The sequence below is a fragment of the Myotis nattereri genome (genome assembly GCF_964212035.1).
Source record: "Myotis nattereri genome assembly, chromosome: 2".
NCBI classification, from domain to species: Eukaryota; Metazoa; Chordata; class Mammalia; order Chiroptera; family Vespertilionidae; genus Myotis; species Myotis nattereri.
Window position 1 is genome coordinate 152,393,421 of NC_138076.1, and position 20,313 is coordinate 152,413,733.

General features: G+C 45.9%; 1 protein-coding gene across 1 annotated transcript in view; it reads right to left on the minus strand.

The window, feature by feature from the left end:
• Positions 1-1,310: 1,310 nt before the first annotated feature.
• Positions 1,311-20,313, minus strand: part of HELB (DNA helicase B) — a gene marked incomplete at its 5' end in the record, with an annotated part of 49,612 nt that continues 30,609 nt past the window's right edge. Inside the window, 6 exons of the mRNA XM_081082296.1 lie at positions 1,311-2,527; positions 7,849-7,932; positions 8,511-8,993; positions 17,593-17,736; positions 18,690-18,900; positions 20,045-20,104. Coding sequence (XP_080938422.1) covers positions 2,423-2,527; positions 7,849-7,932; positions 8,511-8,993; positions 17,593-17,736; positions 18,690-18,900; positions 20,045-20,104 — 1,087 coding nt within the window. The 3' untranslated portion in view covers positions 1,311-2,422. The remainder of the gene's footprint in view (positions 2,528-7,848; positions 7,933-8,510; positions 8,994-17,592; positions 17,737-18,689; positions 18,901-20,044; positions 20,105-20,313) is intronic.

The following is a 20,313-nucleotide window of genomic DNA, read 5'->3' on the forward strand; positions in this document are numbered from 1 at the left end:
CCCCGCCTGGCATTTGTTCAAGCCTTCGGTCATTTTGGACATTACAGACCCTGGCTTTTTATGTATATAGATAATAAAACGAAAAATAACTCAATTTTAAAATGGGCAAAAGATCTGAGTAGACATTTCTTCTAAGAGGACATGCAAGTAGCCAAGAAACACGTGAAAAGATGATCAACACCATTAGCCACAGAGAAATGCAAATCAAAACCACAGTGAAATATCAGTTTACACCCACTACATGATTATAATAAAAAAGTCAGATAATAACAAGTGTTGGTGAGAATGTGGAGAAACTGGAACCCTCACATGCTGCTGGTATAAATATAAAACGGTGCAGCTACTTTGGGAAACAGGCTGTCAGTTCCTCAAGAGGTTAAACAGCCCTAACCGGTTTGGCTCAGTGGATAGAGCGTAAGCCTACAGACTCAAGGGTCCCAGGTTCGATTCTGGTCAAGGGCATGTACCTTGGTTGCAGGCACATACCCAGTGGGGAGTGTGTGTTGTTTCTAACTCTCTATCCCTCTCCCTTCTTCTCTGTAAAAAATCAATAAAATATATTTTAAAAAAACACACACAAAAAAACAAAAGGTTAAGCATAGAGTTACAGGAAGAACCAGCAATTCCACTCCTAGGTATACACCTTACAGAAATGAAAATATATGTCCACACAAAAACTTGTACACAGATGTTCATAGCAGCATTAGCTATAATGGCCAAAAAGTAGCCTGGCCGGTGTGGCTCAGTGGTTGAGCATTGTACTATGAACCAGGAGGTCGTGGTTTGATTCCCAGTCAGGGTATACACCCGGGTTGTCGGTTTGATCTCCAATATGGGGTGTGCAGGAGGCAGCCAGTCAATGTTTCTCTCTCATCATTGATGTTTCTATCTCTTCTCTCCCTCTCCTTTCCTCTCTGAAATCAATAAAAAAAATTTTTTTTAAAAACAGCCCAAAAGTAGAAACAACCCGATGTCCATCAACTGATGAATGAATCAATGTGCTATATCCATACAACAGAACATTACTCAGTAATAAAAAGAGATGAAGGCTCTTTGCTTCATGGCATCACTGAAAGCAAGAGGGTCACCTGAACTCTTCTGGAGCCACCTGCACAAGTCAGCCAGGGGTCCCAATCATGCCCCATCAGCTCAAACCAGCAGTCTGATAGAGAAATGGCCTCAGTATATGCTGCCAGTTTTTCCCGCGGTACACGAAGGACACAGGCTTCAAGTTGGATTGAGTGATTGTCCTTGACTGGATTACCCAAGACATCTACCCAATAAAAGAAACAATGCTAGCTTTTTATACATAATTGGTTTTATCCCTTTTTTAAAAAGAGAGATGAAACACATTGATAGATACATGATACAATATAAAGTCTGAAAATATTATGCAAATCAAAGAAGTAAAAAGAGCCTATTGTAGAGATCAAATAGATTAGCAGTTGCCTAGGGCTGGAGGGGATGAGGGTATGAGAGCTAAGAGGTATAAGACTTCTTTGGGAGATTATATTAAAATATTCTAAAACTGATTGTGGTGTTGGTAGCACAACTGCGAATATACTAACAGCCACTCAACTCTGTAAATGGGTGATTTGTAGGTGATTTTTATCTCAATAAGGCTATTTTTAAAACACTGGGATAATACGTAAATCTTAACTATTCATTTTACTATTTAACAATAAATAAAACTCTAGAAAAAGAAAAATCACTGAGAAAAATTTTTTCCAAAGTAGAGTGTCTTCAAAACAATGTGCTCCTCCCAAAAATGATAATTATGTGACATGATAGAGGTGTTAGTTAATGCTATAGTGGTAATCATATTGCAAAATGTAAGTATCAAATCAACACATTGTACACCTTAAGCTTAGACAATGCTACACATCCACTGTATCTCAAATTAAGAAAATAAAAACCAGTGTGCTCCCAACTCAAAAGGGGTTTCCAGGAGGAAGTCCCGGTGAGGCGGAGCCAGCGCAGTGACGGAGCAAAGGGCAGCCTGGAGGGGCGACCACTTTGGGGCAGACACGCCATCCTGGAATTGGGGCGGTAAGATGCAGCTGCCGTGTATCTTTACCACTGCTTCATCCTGTGGGCGAGGATCATGCACAATGATCGTGGAAGTCAATAAGGCATTACCCTAAAATAAAACACTTTTGAAAGTACAGAGTTTTAAAAATATATATGACATCATTTTCCCTCATTTATGTCCAGTGCTCTCAGTTCTCGTGATGACAGGTACTGAAATCATTAAGGTTTTCGTTGATCAAATGAATTTAAAACACCTGCTAGCACAAACACCTTAAAAGAGAACTCCGGTTATAGACATCCTCTTTTATCTTGATAGTTTGAAGTAATGATGTTCATTTTGTTTTGAATGGAAAAAAAATAGACAAATGATTTTGAGCAATCCAAAATAAAATTAAGTTTCTTGATTATCTGCGGGTTTGAAAAGTCGCCTGGGGGTTAAATTATTTAGTTTCAAATTCTGAAGTCTGGAAGACACTTGTGGAGATGATTCTTCCATCTGTTGGGGAAAAGAAAAGAAAAAGGTTAGTTTTGTAAAAGTGTAGTCAGTCTGCCCTCTGCACTTCTTCCCCCCCACCCCCCCCCCCCCCCGACTGCTTCTGCGGAAGAAGACACATTCCCCCATCGCTGGGAAGACGCAGACCAGAGCAAGCAGGGTCCGCTCCTTCCTGTGGGCTCCCGTCTGCCTTTGCTCGCTGCGGTACCCCAGCCCCAGCTCTGGCACTGGCATGGCGAAGGGACTATTTGCTGAATGAGTCCATATACCTAGTTTCCAAAGGTGTGGACAGGGCCCACTATATATTTTGACAACCTGGTAAAAAATTAAAATGAGGGTCCCGTGTTCAGAAATCAAGAATTTCAAGATGATACCTGCAGAACATGATAACAAGAGTGGGATCCTGCTAAGCACAAAGGCCTGGATGACTGCCTAAGCTGCACGTCTATGACGCCGGCCCTAGGTGCGGCAAGATGGAACACTGCCATGCCACTGGCATCTTCTTGGTACAGTCAGTGATCGCCAAGCTAAAGTCAATGGTCATGCGCACACACATTCTGTGTTAACCTGGCCAGGCCATGGTACCTAGATATTTACTTTGATAAATGTATTTCTAGATGTTTCTGTGAAGGTAATTTTTAGGTGAGATTAACATCTAAATCAGTAGACTGTGAGTAAAGCAGATTGCCCTCCATGACTAGATAGGCCTTCAATCAACTGAAGGCCTTGACAGAGAAAACATCAGCCTCTCCCCAGCTGCCAACGAGTCTTTGCTGGGCTCCTGGCCTACCCTGTAGATTTTGAACTTGCCAGCCTCCACGATGGCATGAGCCAATTCCTTAAACTAAATCCAGACAGATACATACATAGACAGACAGACACATATCCTATTGGCTCTCTTTCTCTAGAGAATCCTAATACAAAGGCTACCTTTTTTTCAGGAATTATGTGATTATGTCTTTCCTAGATTTTTAAATTTAAAATGTCATTTTCCTTCAAAAAATCTGGAAATCGCTGTTTTATGTGATAAATTTGAGAATGTTTGCACACGTGTTTTCGTTTAAAGGGAGATTTCTGTTTTTCCCCCTTTTTCTTGGTGGGGGGAAGCTAGACAAAGAAAAAAATCAGGTTAACATTTCCTTTAGGATGTTTTCCAAAAGCCAAAGCTATGAGTCCATGGAAAAGCACACGCTGCCACCTCGGAGCGCCCGGCATCGGCATCTGTAGGAATCACATGCCGGTGGGCTCCCGTGCAGCAATGTGAGTGCAAAGCAAGGGGGTGGCAGCCCTTGGCACTGCATCCGGCCCGTTAGAAACAACACACCTCAGTGCACCGAAAGCCTACAGTCATGAAAACCCAGGTTCCTAATTCGCCAGCCTTGAAGCTTTCAATCCTAGTCCACGTTTCCCGGGATTCTTGTCAACCACATGCTTCCGGCAAACCCTGTAAGGAATCCACAGCTGGAGCGCGTGGCTGCGCGGCTGCCCTCCTGCCGCGGCATCAGCCGGCACTGGGCCGTCACTCTGCTCACGGGTCTTCTGCGATGCCGGCCTCAGCCGGAGGCAGCTCCGAGCTGAAGAGGGATCGCGCTGCCACCTTCCCCGGGCACCCCCACAGAAACCACAGCCATGCACCATGTTCCTGCTGAGAAATGCATCGCCAGGCACTTTCAGAAACAGATCCTTTCCCGGAGCGGCCTCGCTTTCTGCTCCAGTCAGAGCCTTCCTTACCCCATGGTCTTGCTAAGAGTTAACACATTTCATTTCAGAAAAAGAGATGCTTTGCTGAGATGGAAAGTCCACATCCCATGGAGTACAGGCAGAAGCTGAGAGTCAGCAGTGGGCCTGCTGCTACTAAGAAGAAAAACAAGAAACTTTTCCTCCCCACTATGTCCAACTGCATCACTTTCCCCACGAGACCTGTCCCTCAGCCTCTGTGCCCAGTCCTGACGGACGGTACCTGGACCCATCTGGACGCCCAAGCCGGAAGCCTGGAGTCACCTTCAGGCCTGACCCCCCTATGTAAGTAACTGACCAGTAAGTCCCATCGACTGTACCCCTCAGCGTCTCTTCTCCACCCCAGCTGCTGCCACCTGACTTAGGGTGTAATCATTTTGTACAAGCTACTCAAAGCATCTTTTTGCTGGGAACTCAGCCCCTAGCCTCTGCCTAACCATCATCTACTAAACTCCAGTCAGAGTCACCTCCATAAATGTCAATCCACAGATTTCCAACGCTCCGGGCTCTCCATGGCTGCAGCGGATGTACTCTCTGTAGAGGAGCCCTCTCCCCCTCCCACTGTCCTCAGCTCAGCCCGCCCTGCCCTTACATGCCCTGTTCTAGACTGGCATTGCCTAATGTGCCAGTCCTTCCCAACTGGACCCTCTGCCGGGCACATGCCCAGTGAACTGCTTAACTGTTGCGTACCCTTGTGGGGTCTGTGGACGTTTCTCCCCGGAACTCGGCCCAGGAGAGGCGGGTTCTGTGGGCACTTGCTCCCCTGGGCTCCCACAGTGGCCCGCTCCATCCCGGCTTTACGGCTCAGCCCTGGGCACCTGAGCCTCGCCCCAGCAAGTCTGCTGCCGGCACAGAAAGCAACTTAACCACCCAGATAATTCATAATCCACCTTTTCTTTTTTTCACAAAATGCTATTATCCAAATTGGATCATCTGATTCATAAAACTATGGGACTGGGTTATTTCTAAAAACAAAAATAGGTCCCAGTAGACATTTGCTTCCCTTATACACATTCAAAAGGGTCTTTTCTTGCCTCTGAAAGGGATTCTCGAAGGAACTCGCACAGCGGGGGCTACAGAACACGTAGGACTTGAGCAGATGAAAGAACCAGACCCTGAGGGCCCGGTTTATTTAGAGGCCGGAATGCCACAGACTCACAACTCCTCGTACAACCACCAAGTACGTCTGAGCTATTCCCGTGGGACCAGCATGCTGCCCTCAATAAGTCAAACTGGCTGCACGTGCTGTACACAGGAGAGAGTGCTGGTTCGGAGAAAGGGCGGGTTTCATGAACAAAACAGAAACTGAGCTCAACTCCACTACGAAGAGAGGCGGAGGTCATCAGCTGAGAACACCGCCCTACGCTCTACCCAGCAGCACACCGCGCCGCTCCGCCGGCTGCAGTGGAAGAAGCGTCCCCGTCCCCGACTGCATCTAAAGGCAACACCTACACACTCGTGATTTTTCCCATCTGACCCACCTCCGGCCACCATTCCTGCAACTGCCCGTCTCTGCATCATCAACTCCTTGTTCTCCATTGGACCGTGCCAGCAACACCCTAGGATGCCTTAATGCGCCCTCCAAAATAAAGACGTGCTCCCCGACCACAGGGCGTCCATCCAGACACAACCCTCTCTCTGCTGCACAGCCCTCTCTCCTCAGAAACGCTGCCCCATGGCTTCCCCCACGCGCCCACCTCCTAGTCCCTCCCACCACCCCGCTTTTCCTTCTCCCTCCCTCACACCTTTCCAGGCCCCTTGCTAGTTCTTCCTCCTCTGCCAGACCTGTCTGTGGTCTCTCCTGAAATTAACTCTCCTAGTCCTTTAAGTACCACTTCATGCAAATGACTCCCACATGGACACTGCCCACCCCAACCCACCCTGAGGCCCTAACCCCCCCACTCACCACTGCCCACCCCAACCCACCCTGAGGCCCTAACCCCCCCACTCACCACTGCCCACCCCAACCCACCCTGAGGCCCTAACCCCCCCACTCACCACTGCCCACCCCAACCCACCCTGAGGCCCTAACCCCCCCACCCACCACTGCCCACCCCAATCCACCCTGAAGCCGTAACCCCCCCCTTCCCCCCCCCCCCCACCACCACTGGCTTCCTCAGTGAGTCCACCTTAACCGGCTCTTCTCAAGGCCTTGCCATCCCAGGAAGCGGTCCTGCCACTCACCAAGTTCCTTCAACCAGAAACCCAGAAACCAGCCTGGATAACGTTTTGTTTTACCCCCTCACATCTAATCAGCAGGTCATGTTGACTCCATCTGCAGAATGCATCCAGCATCTCTCCGCTTCTCATCACCGCCCCGCTCCTCCCTACACCTTCCCGACGACAGCCTTCTGACTGGCCTCCCTGCTCCCACCGCACTTTCCACAGTTCACTCTCCACAGCAGCCCCATGGGCTGACTGTAAGCACACAGAGGGTCACCCCTGTGCTAAAGCTCCAGCGCATCCCCACCTCCCTCCCACGGCCCCGCCATCTCTCCAGCATCGCCACCTACACACCCTCTTCCTCACCCACTGGCACATCGGCAGCTTCCCTTCCAACAAGGCCGTTCCCTCTTCAGGCTTTGCCTCTTCTGTATCCTCCACCTGGAGGCACTTCTCTGAGCCTCACGGGGCTGTTGGTTGGTCAGCTCACATGTGCTCTCCTCAGTAAGGCCTTACCTGACTCCCATGGCAAAGTAGCACCTCCTGCCGCCCTCCTCAGCCCCGGCTCCCACCATTCCCTACCTCATTACCTTTCTTTTCGTCATAGAATCTTTCTTGACCTGAACTTTTTATTTCTCTTGTATTTTCTGCCTATGACCCACTGGTAGACTATAATGTCAACAAAGTCAGAGAGGGGGCTGTTTTCCGCCCTCCACATTTAGGTCAGCGACCAGAAGAGGATCCAAACTTCCATCAAATGCTAAACGAGGGCAGGCAGAGAGAATAAGACATCCAAACCAAGTCGCACAGCAAAAGCCAAAAGGAAGAAATGAGAGTAAGTTTGGTTCATTTCAGTGGATGAGGACTAGCTGGACTAACGCAGGAATAGAGCAGTGGGAAATAAAATGATGCCGAGAGCTGGAGTCAAACTGTGCAAGGTTTCAAATGCCAAGCTAGACAGTCCGGAACTTCAGTTGAAGGCTTTTAACACGGGAAAGAGCTGAGCACTTAAGGGGGTGAATTTGGTAACGAGGTGCAGAGTGTTCTAGGAGGATGGGAGTGAGGGGGGAAGGCAGCGGGTCAGCAATCATCCAAAAAAATGAAGTAAGGCTCTAAAATTGCCCAGACTTCATAGAATGAAAGAAATTCCTGAGAGCTACATTCTGCAATAAATCTATCAGCTGGAGGTAGAGGGCGAAGGCAAGGTGAGTCCGGCTTGTGTAACAGGGAGAATGCTGTTTGAAGTGGAGAAAGCAGAAAAAAAGAGTCAGATGCTGGGCCGTGGTCCCAGAAAGTCAATCAGGAACAAAGCTGCAGCCAGGGGAGCTGGTTCGTCCCTCCTCTTCAGTGTGAAGAGCATTCGGGAAGCACAGCCTTTGTCCCCACCCGAGGCCAGCAGTGCGAGAGTGGGGGCTGTCACTCACCACTGAGTCCCCCACACCTGGAATGCAGTGCACAGTTGAGACTACTGGTTGACAAATCATCAGTGCAAAGGTGACAGCTGAAACCTAGAGAGTGGAAAGGGTCCTCAAACAAAGAACTGAGCCCTGGAGAGGTGTGTCCGTCAGAGGGAGGGAAGCTAAGACACAAGACCGGGAGTGAAGAGGTGAGGGGGCGATGAGACAGAGGTGGGGGAGGTGTGAGATCAGGCACCACTGAAACTGCGGCAGCGTGTAAAACTACTAGAAATGTCAGGGAAACAGCCAAGAACAAGACCTAGGCACAGGCCTCTCAGGTTGACAGGTGACTGGAACCAGCCGCTTCCATGGAGCTGTGAGGAGACAAGTGAGACCAGGCCTGCAACAGGGAGGGGAGGGTGAGAAGGATCTGCAGAAAGAAGGTGCAGCAGACACAGTAGCCTCTCCTGCAAGCCCATCGCTGAGGCCGCCTGGCATGCCAGCCTCGTGCGGAGGGAGAAACCACCAGGACCAGCGGGGCAGCAGAGGAGTAACAGACGTGAGAAAACGCTTGTTTCACGTCCTACAGCCAACGCCACACGGACAGAAAGGCAGGCGCCCCGGCAACATCAGCAACTGCGGCGAGCGGCATTTAGGTAACGCCAAGCGCGTGAGAACATCACTCCTACCATGCGGACTTTGCTGGGACTTTCAGCAGCCATGGCACAGGTTCTTTTGGATCCTCGCGGTTGGGATGGATCTTCGCCTGCATTCACTTCACCAGGGAAAGGTCCTCTCCAGCCGCCAGGGCAGGCGAATGCCTCGAACGCAGCCGCAGAGGCCTGGCCATCACCGGTCGCCGAGTCAGCGGCGGCTGCGGGGAACGGGGATGCTGGCGGCGGGGTGCTGGCGCCTCTGCTGTCCTCGGGGCCCTTGGACGGGGACGCACCCTCCGCCGGAGACGCAGGGCTTGAGGAGAGCTGGTCTTGCAGAAAATGTTTTAAACGGGTTTTTCTGCGGACGTTGTTCCTGGAAATGGCGCTCCGGAGATGCGCCTCTTCTGCAATGACGTACACTCTGCTGCGGCCGCGGGTCACCGCCGTGTACACGTGCTGCCAGTCCTGGCGGCCCGCCTTGCCCACCGCGTAGACCACGGTCTGCTCCTCAGACCCCTGGCAGGGAACAGCGCACCGGGACTCAGTACTGCGCACAGGCTCGTGTCTTCAGCTCACAGAGGCAGAGGAGACAAGGGCGCCCAGCACCGACTACCGCCGGGCTGTTCCTAGGGGTGGGGCCCAGCCCCCCCATTCCCCAAGCACTCGCGTTTCCGGATTATGCTACGAACTTTAGGTCTCACGGATCCACAGCTGGCTTGTACAAACCCAGAAATAAACTTTAAAGTCTGTGTGCAGCGCCAAATAATGGAATAATTTAAAATGATTGCCCTGACCGGTTTGACTCAGTGGATAGAGCGTCGGCCTGCGGACTGAAGGGTCCCAGGTTCGATTCCGGTCAAGGGCATGTACCTGGGTTGCGGGCACATCCCCAGTGGGGAGTGTGCAGGAGGCAGCTGACCGATGTTTCTCTCTCATCGATGTTTCTAATTCTCTATCCCTCTCCCTTCCTCTCTAAAAAATCAATAAAAAATATATTTTTTAAAAAATAAAATGGTTGTATGAGCTTGTGTATAAATGTATTATCCCACTCTTACTTTATATTACAAAAGACAGACATCTTAAAAATCCAGTGGTCAAATATATATATTACTTATATATATTTATATCAAGTATCTACATATAGATACATGATATACTACATTGCAAACATCAGATACTTTAAAAATATAACTTTAAAAATGGAATATATATATGATTACAGCTATGTAACACAAAATAAAATTACTCTGATCCAAAAAAGTACCTATAAAATAAACATAAATATGTGACAAAACAAAATAAATCACAAAAAAGGAAGGCAATTCTATCAAAATTATAACTAGACTGTCTCCAAAATGAAAGGCCTATGGATCACTTTTTTGTCCTACTTCTCTGTATTTTCCCATTGTTGAACCATTCATTACTTTTTTCAAGATAAACAAAAGTTTAGCAAGCCAAGAATGGTACAGGCAAGAAAAATGCCGGATGTCACCATTAACTGAGAAAAGCATCGTTTTGTAGCTATTCTTAGCCCCTATATTTTCTGCGCCAACAGGAACTGAGAAGTGGTTTGAACCATTATCTCCCCTAATGTTCCCACATTCCCCGCCAAAAGAAGACCTGTGGGGAGACAGATGACGAGATGGGCACGTGGAAAACACAGATCTGCAGTTAAAACAAAAAGCAACCTTCTGCACAGCAAGCACTTCTATCTCCGCAGACACCAGGAGTTTGAACTAACTCTTCAGATGATAAAAGTCTGACAAATGCTACCTTCCAGTGCTGCTCGGTCTCAGAAACTGACTTAAATGATACTTGATTAGAGAAATGCTAAATACATTCAACAGATACACAGCACCACTGCTCCTCTGGACTTCACACTGTGTATTCCTAAACAGGTAAATGTCTACCTAAACTGAGCCGAGTTCTTACTCCTCATTTAAGTAACATGAGAAAAATCCCAAAGCCTCATAATCAGTGTCCCTGGACTCACACTTGCTACATTCCTCTGCCCTCAAGGCAGCTACAGTGATACTTGTAAAATGCAAATTCAATCACAGAGACTCTGCTTAAAACACATTAATGGCTCTTTTTATTTTGTAAGGGATCCCACTGTATGGGAGAACATATCTGCCAATGATCCATCTGATAAGGGGTTAGTTTCCAAAATACATAAAGAGCTCATGCAACTTAACAAAAAAGAAGACAAACGATTCAATTAAAAAATGGGCAAAGGACCTAAAAAGACACTTCTCCAAAGCAGACATACAGATGGCCAAGAGACATATGAAAACATGCTCAAAGTCACTGACCATCAGAGAGATGCAAATTAAAATGACAATGAGGTATCTCCTCTCACCTGCCAGAAGGGCTACCATCAACGAATTAGCAAATGACAAGTGCTGGCAAGGTTGTTGAGAAAAGGGAACCCTAGTACACTGCTGGTGGGAATGCAGACTGGTGCAGCCACTGTGGAAAAAGGTATGGAGTTTCCTCAAAAAATTAAATATGGAACTGCCATTTGACCCAGTGATCCCACTTCTAGAAATATATCCTAGGAAACCCAAAACACCAATCAGAAAGAATGTATGCACCCCTATGTTCAGAGCAGCGCTATTTACAATAGCTAAGATCTGGAAACAGCCCAAGTGTCCATTGGTAGATGAGTGGATAAAAAAGCTGCGGTACATTTACACCATGGAATCCTATGCAGCAGTAAAAAAGAGGGATCTCTTACCCTTTGATACAGCATGGAGGAACCTGGAGAGTATTATGCTAAATGAAATAAGCCAGTCAGAGAAAGACAAGTAACACATCATCTCATTTACATGTGAAATCTAATGACAAAATAAACTGAAAAACAAAATAGATCCAGAGATATGGAAACATGGAACAGACTGTCGAAACTCAGAGGAAAGGGGGAGGTGGTGGTGGGGGGGAGTGGAAGAGATTAACCAAAGAACTTATATGCATACTAGAGGCACAATGCACGAAATTCGTGCAAGCAGCTTGGCCCTAGCAGCCCCAGCCCAAGGCAACTGCGGCAGCTGCCTCAGCCCTCACAACTTTGTCTGGAAAGTCGTCCAGAAGGTCCGGAAGGATGTCCCGTCTAATTAGCATATTATACTTTTATTATTATAGACTAGAGGCCCGGTGCACAAAAATTTGTGCACTCGGGGGGGAGGGGGGGTCCCTCAGCCTGGCCTGTGCCCTCTCGCAGTCTGGGACCCCTCGGGAGATAACGACCTGCTGGCTTAGGCCTGCTCCCAGGTGGCAGAGGGCAGACCCAATCCCTAGGTGCAGCCCCTGGTCGGGCTCAGAGCAGGGCCGATTGGGGAGTTGCGGCACCGCCCCCTGTCATGCACAGAGCAGGGCGGATTGGGAGGTTGGGATGCCACCCTCAGTCACGCTCAGGGTAGGGCCGATTGGGGGGTTGGGGCACCACCCCTGTCACACTCAAGGCAGGGTGGATGGGGAGGTTGTGGTGCCACCCCGTCACACACTGAGCAGAGCCCATCAGGGGGTTGAGGAGCTCCCCCCTGTCACTCAGAGAGTAGGGCCGATAGGGGAGTTGGGGCACTGCCCCGTCATACACAGAGCAGGGCGGATCAGGGGGTTGGGGCACTGCCCTCTATCACCCACAGAGCAGGGCCGATCAGGGGGTTGGGACGCCACCACTCTCACACTCAGGGCAGGGCCGATGGGGAGGTTATGGTTCTACCCCATCACACACAGAGCAGGGCCCGTGGGGGGAGGGGGGGTTGGGGCGCCGCACCCTGTCACACACAGAGCAGGGCCGATCAGGAGATTGGGGTGCTGCACCCTGTCACACACAGAGCCGCAGGGCGATCAGAGGTTGGGGAGCTCCCCCGTATCAGGCACAGAGCAGGGCTGATCAGGAGGTTGGGGCGCCTTCCCCTGTCACGAACAGAGCAGGGCAGATAGGGAGGTTGTGGCCCCAACCCCTGTCACACACAGAGCCGCAGGGCGATCAGGGGGTTTGGGCACTGCCCCCTGTCACGCTGATCCCGGTGCCGGGAGGCCTCGCAGCTCCGCTGATCCCGGTGCTGGGAGGCATATTACCTTTTTACTATACAGAATAGAGGCCTGGTGCATGGGTGGGGCTGGCTGGTTTGCCCTGAAGGGTGTCCTAGATCAGGGTGGGGGTCCCCACTGGGGTGCCTGGACAGCCTGGGTGAGGGGCTGAGGGCTGTTTGCAGCTGGTCACACACCCTTCAGGGTGGGGGTCCCCACTGGGGTGCCTGGCCAGTCTGGGTGAGGGGCTAAGGGCTGTTTTCAGGCTGGCGTGTGATGGAAGCTCCCAACCGCTCCTTTTTTTCTTTTTTCTTTTTTTTTTTAAATATATTTTATTGACTTTTTACAGAGAGGAAGGGAGAGAGATAGAGAGTTAGAAACATCGATGAGAGAGGAACATCGATCAGCTGCCTCCTGCACATCTCCCACTGGGGATGTGCCCGCAACCCAGGTACATGCCCTTGACCGGAATCGAACCTGGGACCTTTCAGTCCGCAAGCCGACGCTCTATCCACTGAGCCAAACCGGTTTCGGCTCTTTTTTCTTTTTTAATTCTGGGCCAGCTTTAGCTCTGAGGCTCCAGCTCTTAGGCCTCCGCTGCTGAAAGTAGGTAATCGAAACAATGTATAACTCCAGCTCTGACTCCAGCTCTGAGATCCCAGCTCGCTGAAAGCAGGTTTCTGGAGTTTTTTTTAGCTTCTACATGTTACTATGTTTCAAACTGCCCACTCAGAGGCCTGTAAGGGAGGCGGGGAACGTTAGTTTCCTCCGTCACTGAAGCAAGCAAGCCTCATGTTCAGTTTAAGCTGCCTGGCTGCCGGTCGCCATCTTGGCTGTCAGTTAATTTGCATATCTCACTGATTAGCCAATGGGAAGGGTAGCGGTCGTACGCCAATTACCATGTTTCTCTTTTATTAGTGTAGATATACATAACCCATAAGGCATAGACAATAGTGTGGTGAAGGCCTGAGGAAGTGGGAAGGGGTGAGAGGAGGGTCAATGGGGGGAAGAGGGGGACATCTGTAATACTTCCTATTTTTTTTAAATATATTTTTATTGACTTCAGAGAGAAAGGGAGAGGGGGAGAGAGATAGAAACATCAATGATGAGAGAATCATCGATCAGCTGCCTCCTGCAGGGGATAGAGCCCACAACCTGGGCATGTGCCCTTGACCGGAATCGAACCTAGGACCCTTCAGTCCTCAGGCCAACGCTCTATCCACTGAGCCAAACCAGCTAGGGCCATCTGTAATACTTTCAAGAAAGATAAATTAAAAAAAAAATAATGGCTTCCAGGATCTCAAAGTCTCTCCTTAATATGGCTCATATGGCCCTTCAAGAGCCAGCCTCGGCCCTGCTCCACTCCCTCCTTCTTTCCCCTTTCCATTCCCATGAGCCACGCTGCCTCTAGCGCAAGGAATCTCTCCGTGTTTCTGCCCGTGCATTCAGTCCATGGCCTCCATTGGGCTCACTTCCTGCCCCGTCCCTATACTTTCCAGCACCCTGTACTTCCTCTACCACAGAATTCTTAGCCTGGGGGGTACCTTCGTAACTGTATTCCTCAGTGGACTGTGAGCTCTGTGAAGGTGGGACCACTTCTATTCTGCTCACTGTTCTTTATTCTGTGTCTCACTGAGTGAATGATGATAAAAATTGCAACATCTTGCCAAAGGTGGGCTCAGAAGGCAGGACAAGGACTCTTAGCTTTTCTTCAGTCACCTGCTATAAGCCACATGTCCATTTCTTTAAATCGTCTTTCAATTATTAACACTATTATTAACTTCTTAGGGAGGCACGCTTTGTACATTTACTTTTAATTATATACACATCTATTCTCTAAATTTATTCTAAAACTTACAACTTGTATGAATCGACACAAACCATTAATATTTAAACCTTCATTATTTTATAGACTGAGAATCTGAAAGTCTATATGGACTTTAGCATTGGGTCCAAAAACCTTTTTCTGTAAAGGGTCAAAGAATAAATATTTAGGCTTTGTAGATAGATGGTCTCTACGGCAGCTACTCAACTCTTCCTGTATAGTCCAAAAGCGGTCACAGCCAACATATAAATGAATGTGACTGTTCCCATGAAACTTTAGTTACAAAAACAGGCAGAGAGCCAGATCTGGCTACTCTACTGACTAATACACAGTCCCAGAAGGCCCGTGGATGTCACCTATCCTTCTAACCCCCTCCCGCTCATTACTTCTCTGACCTCATCTCCTGTCACGCCCACACTGGCCTCCCGGCTGTTCCAACTCTTCAAATATGCCAGACAGGCTCCCACCTAAGGACCTTGACCTAGAATGTCTTCCCTCCACCTAGAATGTTCTCCCTGATACCCACATGGTTAACTTCGTTACCTCTTTCAAGTCTATGCTCCAATGCCACCTTCTCAATGAGGCCTATGACCACCTAATTTAAAATTACAACTGCAGCCCGGTGGACCACTGTCCTATGCACCGCGAGATTGCTGGATCGATTCATGGTCAGGGCTCATACCCAGGTTGCAGGTTCAATCCCTGGTCAGCTCACACAGGGAAGGCAACTAATTGAAGTTTTCTCTCCCACACTGATTTTCTTTTTTTCTCTTTCTCCCCCACTCCCTCCCTCTCTACTTCTAAGCATGTCTTCAGGTGAGGAAATAATAATAATAATAAAATAAAACTGCACCCCACCCCTTTCCCATAGCATCTACCACCTTCTAACATAATATGTAGTTTACTTTCTCTCAGAAAATACAGCAAAATGATAATGAGATGGAAAATAAAAGGGATTGATAAGAAACTGAGATAACCACTTCTGGAGGTCCAACATAACTGAGGTTCTAGAACAGCGGTTCTCAATCTGTGGGTCGCGACCCCTTTGGGGGTCGAACGACCCTTTCACAGGGGTCGCCTAAGACCATCGGAAAACACATATAATTACATATTGTTTTTGTGATTAATCACTATGCTTTAATTATGTTCAATTTCTAACAATGAAATTGGGGGTCACCACAACATGAGGAACTGTATTAAAGGGTCTCGGCATTAGGAAGGTTGAGAACCACTGTTCTAGAAAGCCAAAACAGAGGAAACTCGGGACATGAGATCTTAATGAAATTATTCAAGAAAATGTCCTAGAACTGAATGATATGAGTTTTCAGAAGTATAGAGATCATGGAAGAAATTTCTCCAGGATCTCACGGCCACAAATACTGCACATCTTCAAAAATGGTTGTTGTTTTTATCCAATAGAAACAGTCAACTGACTGTTTCTCTCTTGTTTGGGGGAATTTAAGGCCAAATCGACCTTAAGTTAACATCTTATATAATTTTGGTATTTGTCAAAAAGAAATTACTATTGGTGCAATGCTATTAACTAAACTCTATACTTTGGATTTCAGCATTTTTTCACTGTGACTTCTTTCTGTCCCAGGATCTACTGCATTAGCAAGCAAATAGGTTGGTGTGTGTATAAGCATTCCAATCCACTCCTAGCAGGAATCCTTCACCATCCCTACCTTTATTTTCCACTTGATGTCATTTCTTTATCTTTTTTTAAACATTATGCTGAATTGTGGACATTTCTGTAGCTATTTCAAATTCTTTTTGAAACTGAGATGGGGTAAGTATGACACCATTCACTTAAAAAATAAAAATCCTACACTAATTAGTGTCTGCCTACTCGTAGAGGATATAGGCTGACCTAAATTTTTCTGCATAAAAATGGAAGCTGAGGAAACTTCATCATTAAAACAACATTCCAATCTCAGAGAGGGGAGCTCAAAACAATGAGGTAAATAACAGAGCCACTAATAACTTATGAAAATTTAAGAGCATTAAAGTAGAGCTTAAAAGTAAGTTGCACTAACTGTAACGTGGTCCGAGGTTAGACTGGTGAAGAGTATATGGGAACTCTCTGTGCTATCTTCCCAACTCATTCGCAAATCTAAAATTATTCCCAAATAAAAAGTAGTTCCCGCCCTAACCGATTTGGCTCAGTGGATACAGTGTCAGCCTGCGGACTGAAAGGTCCCAGGTTTGATTCCAGTCAAGGGCATGTACCTTGGTTGCAGGTACATCCCCAGAGGGAGATGTGCAGGAGGCAGCTGATCCATGTTTCTAACTCTCTATCCCTCTCCCTTCCTCTCTATAAAAAATAAAAAAAGTAGTTCCCTCAGCCGGTGATGCTCTGTTAGTTGGACGTCAGTGCATGCTATAAGAGGTCACGGGTTCCGGGCACATGCCCAGGTTGTGGGCTTGATCTCCAGTAGGAGTTGTGCAGGAGGCAGCTGATCAATGTTTCTCTCTCACTGAAGTTTCCATCTCTCTCTCCCTCTACCTTCCTCTCTCTGAAATCAGTAAAAACATTTTTCTTTTAAAGTGGTTGCCTCACAAGGGTGGAGAAAGGGGAAACATTTGTCAAAACTCATCCAACTTTATAATTGTAATATGTATGCAAATTATACCCCAATAATAGTTGATTATATAAAAAAATAAGCAAGTCACAAAAATCTACAAGCATTAGAATACCATTTTGCACATCTTGATGACACTATTTCTGTGTGAATGGGCAAATTCAGAGCAGAAGCAACTTCTGACAGGGGTAGGAAGGCATGGGACAAGGGTAGGAGAAGTGAGGCACTTGCTTAGGACATAAAATTTAAGAGGATGCCAAGAAACTCAGCAATCAAGATAAATATTGCAATATAATATCTTTAAAAAGCAAAATTTAAAGCAAAAAGATCCATGATGAACAAAATATCAAAATTTTAAATAAAGACAAGATCAATAACAGTGGAGATGGACGCAAGAGGCAAACTCAGTCCTGCTGGTCCTGACCCTCTACCCCTGGTGGGAAGGGAAGGCCTGAGGATGAGGCTTTAGTTAGCATGTCTTAGCTCCTCAGAAAGACAACTCTAAAGGAAAAAAGAGTAGAAAGTTTACATTTGTGTAGCATTTTCTGTGCTTTTGTACATTTTGTTTCCTAATTTAAAAAAATAAAAGCAATAAAAATTAGGAAGAAAATAATACAAGGAATTCTATGGCTTGGCAAGCTATTTTAAACAGCTTCATAAATCTGATTCTTACCTGAAAAGTGTGAATGGTTCTTGCCCATGCATGTCTTATGCGGCAAAGTTTCATTAGTTTCTTAAAATCCACAGTTACTTCCAAACCAGCCATATTATCAATGGTCAAATATCTTCTCTTTCCAAAAGTTACATCAGTTATATCCTGTCATCAAAACAAAGAACTATTTTGTATGTGTTCAAATATGCACGCTGCAAAGATATTCTATGGTTGGATTGAACATCACATGCAAACACCTTATGAGTAAAATAGCATGTACATTCAGTATAATTGTTAAGAATTTTCAAAAGGCTTAAAACCAATGCTTGAGCAAAAACTAAATACACACACACACAAATATTTTAATAAACACAAATGGAAATTTTTGGTCCTTGAAACTTAGCTTTCTGGAAAAGTATGTGTTGTCTTTCTTATTTTGAAGTCTAAACATTTTATTTCTTGTACTAACTATATAAATCTGCATATACTCTTTGCAAAACTACTTTTAAAGAATAAGCTTATAAGTTTAAGAGAGTGTTTCCACAATGAGAACAAATTCAAGGTGACTACTTTTATAGTTTCTATATTTAAGCAGCAACCAAGGAAATTATGCTTTGTAAAATATGTCATTTGTCCTTTGATTTTGTTACTCAAGCACTTCAAACTTATTAAAAATGTTTTTCACAAAGTCTTCTTGGAAATATAAGAACCCAGCCAGAGTGGCTCAGTTGGTTGGGCATCATCCTGTGCACTGAAGGTTTGCCAGTTCAATTCCTGGTCAGGGCACATGCCTGGGTTGTGGGTTCCATCCCTGGTTGGGGTACCTACAGAAGGCAACCCATCAAAGTCTTCCTCTCACATCGATGCTTCTCTCTCTCTCTCTCTCTCTCCCTCTCTCTCTCTCTCCCCCCCACCCCCGTTCCTCTAAGCATGTCCTCAGATAAGGATTAATACACACACACACACACTGTATATAGATATATAGATAGAAAGATATATGAAAGCCTTCATTTTATAAAGCCAGCATCATTCGGGATTCTGATTCAATCATAGAGCAATAAAAAGAAAAAATCTGCCTCTAATAGGTAAAAAGGTACTATTTTTCTATTATCACTTACCTGTCTTATGAAAAATATTTCTCCATTGCAGAGTCGAATACCACTTTCAAAGTCATGCTTATTTTTAGCAACACCATGAGGCATACCATCTTCTAGTTCATTACTTTTCTGACTGTTGAAGTTATTTTCAGGCAGTAAATCCAAGAGATATGCATTCCTGGTACAACAAATTTTATGACCAACTCCAAATATAAGTCTATTCTTATGGTCTCTGGGTTAGAAAATGAGAATATTAAGTTTGGAAAACCTTAATTTCATTTTGTTTAAGCATTAACTCCTACTCAGATCCAATCTGATGCTCAAAATAATTTCCATATTTTCTTTACTCCACTTTTACTCTCCAAAGTTCAACAAGGAATCAGACTCCCACAGGTGTGGCCTGATTACATAAACTTTCTGCACCACCTCAAATTCAAGACTACTGTCCAGCCAAATTTTTGTTAGAAATCTTGGCATAAATGCTGATGTCTCTCTTTCCCTCTCTATTCAAAAAGTTACCAAATATCTTACTGATTCCACCTTTTAAATTCATCCTCTCTTCTGCAGTTACTCCTATCACTACCCTATTTCAGGTCTTACAACACTTATACATATTTCTATGATAATAATTGTAACATATTAAAATAATAGCAGCAAATTGAAAAAATGCTGGCAATATGCCAGTTACTGCAATAAGTGCTTTAGGCATATTATTTCATTTATCCTTACTACAACTCTATGAGGAAATCCTGTGTAAGTACCCTCTTTCACATACCTGCCCAAGATCATAGTCACTGGAATCCAGAATACATGCCCCCAATCTCGTGCTTGTTAACCCTTTCGTAGGTTACCTAACGTGCTGTGTGTGTGTGTGTGTGTGTGTGTGTGTATTCCCTCAACTAACACATCTCTCAGTTTTCTGCACTTAATAAATAGAAGGTATTGATAAATGTAATAGATATGAGTTAATTTTTCCTGTGTTCATAGAATGGCTTTTCTCCACTCATATTTCTCTGATCGATGTTCACTAAGGTGCTCTCTGCATGCAGCCTGTTGCTACAGTTCTTGGACACACTACGCACATATTAGAATGTGAAAAATTCTCCTGAATTCTCCAGGCTCATCTCGGAGAAGCTGGAGTTTGCCAATCTAGAAACCACAAGGAAAATTTGACTATTTTTTTTACTACACTGGTTACCAAAAAGTCAATTCCTAGGGTATATATGATATTTAATTGAAGAGATCATCTTACTTCACAAATGAATAAAAAAACATAATGTTTAAATATGTGGCTACAGTGATCAATGTCAAAACAAACAAAAGAACAGTGAATCAAGGTAGGGCCATCCCCAAAGTTCCTACTCTTTGGTGCTCACTTGTGTCGGAGGCCTGTGTAGTGCTTGCAACAGCAGTCGTTAATGACATCACAGTCTTGCCTGAAACACATGAAAATGCAAAGGTCACCTGAACCGTTTTGTGCTTGTTTTTGTTACCAACAATATGACATAATGGATTCTAATAAAAGTCTCCAGACTTTCTCCAGGAAAAAAGTATTTTGTAAATTTGATCTTAACATAAACCTTTGCCCCAATCAGAGATCCTGTGCATTTCCAAACATAATATTTGGTAGAAAGAGTCCTGCTTA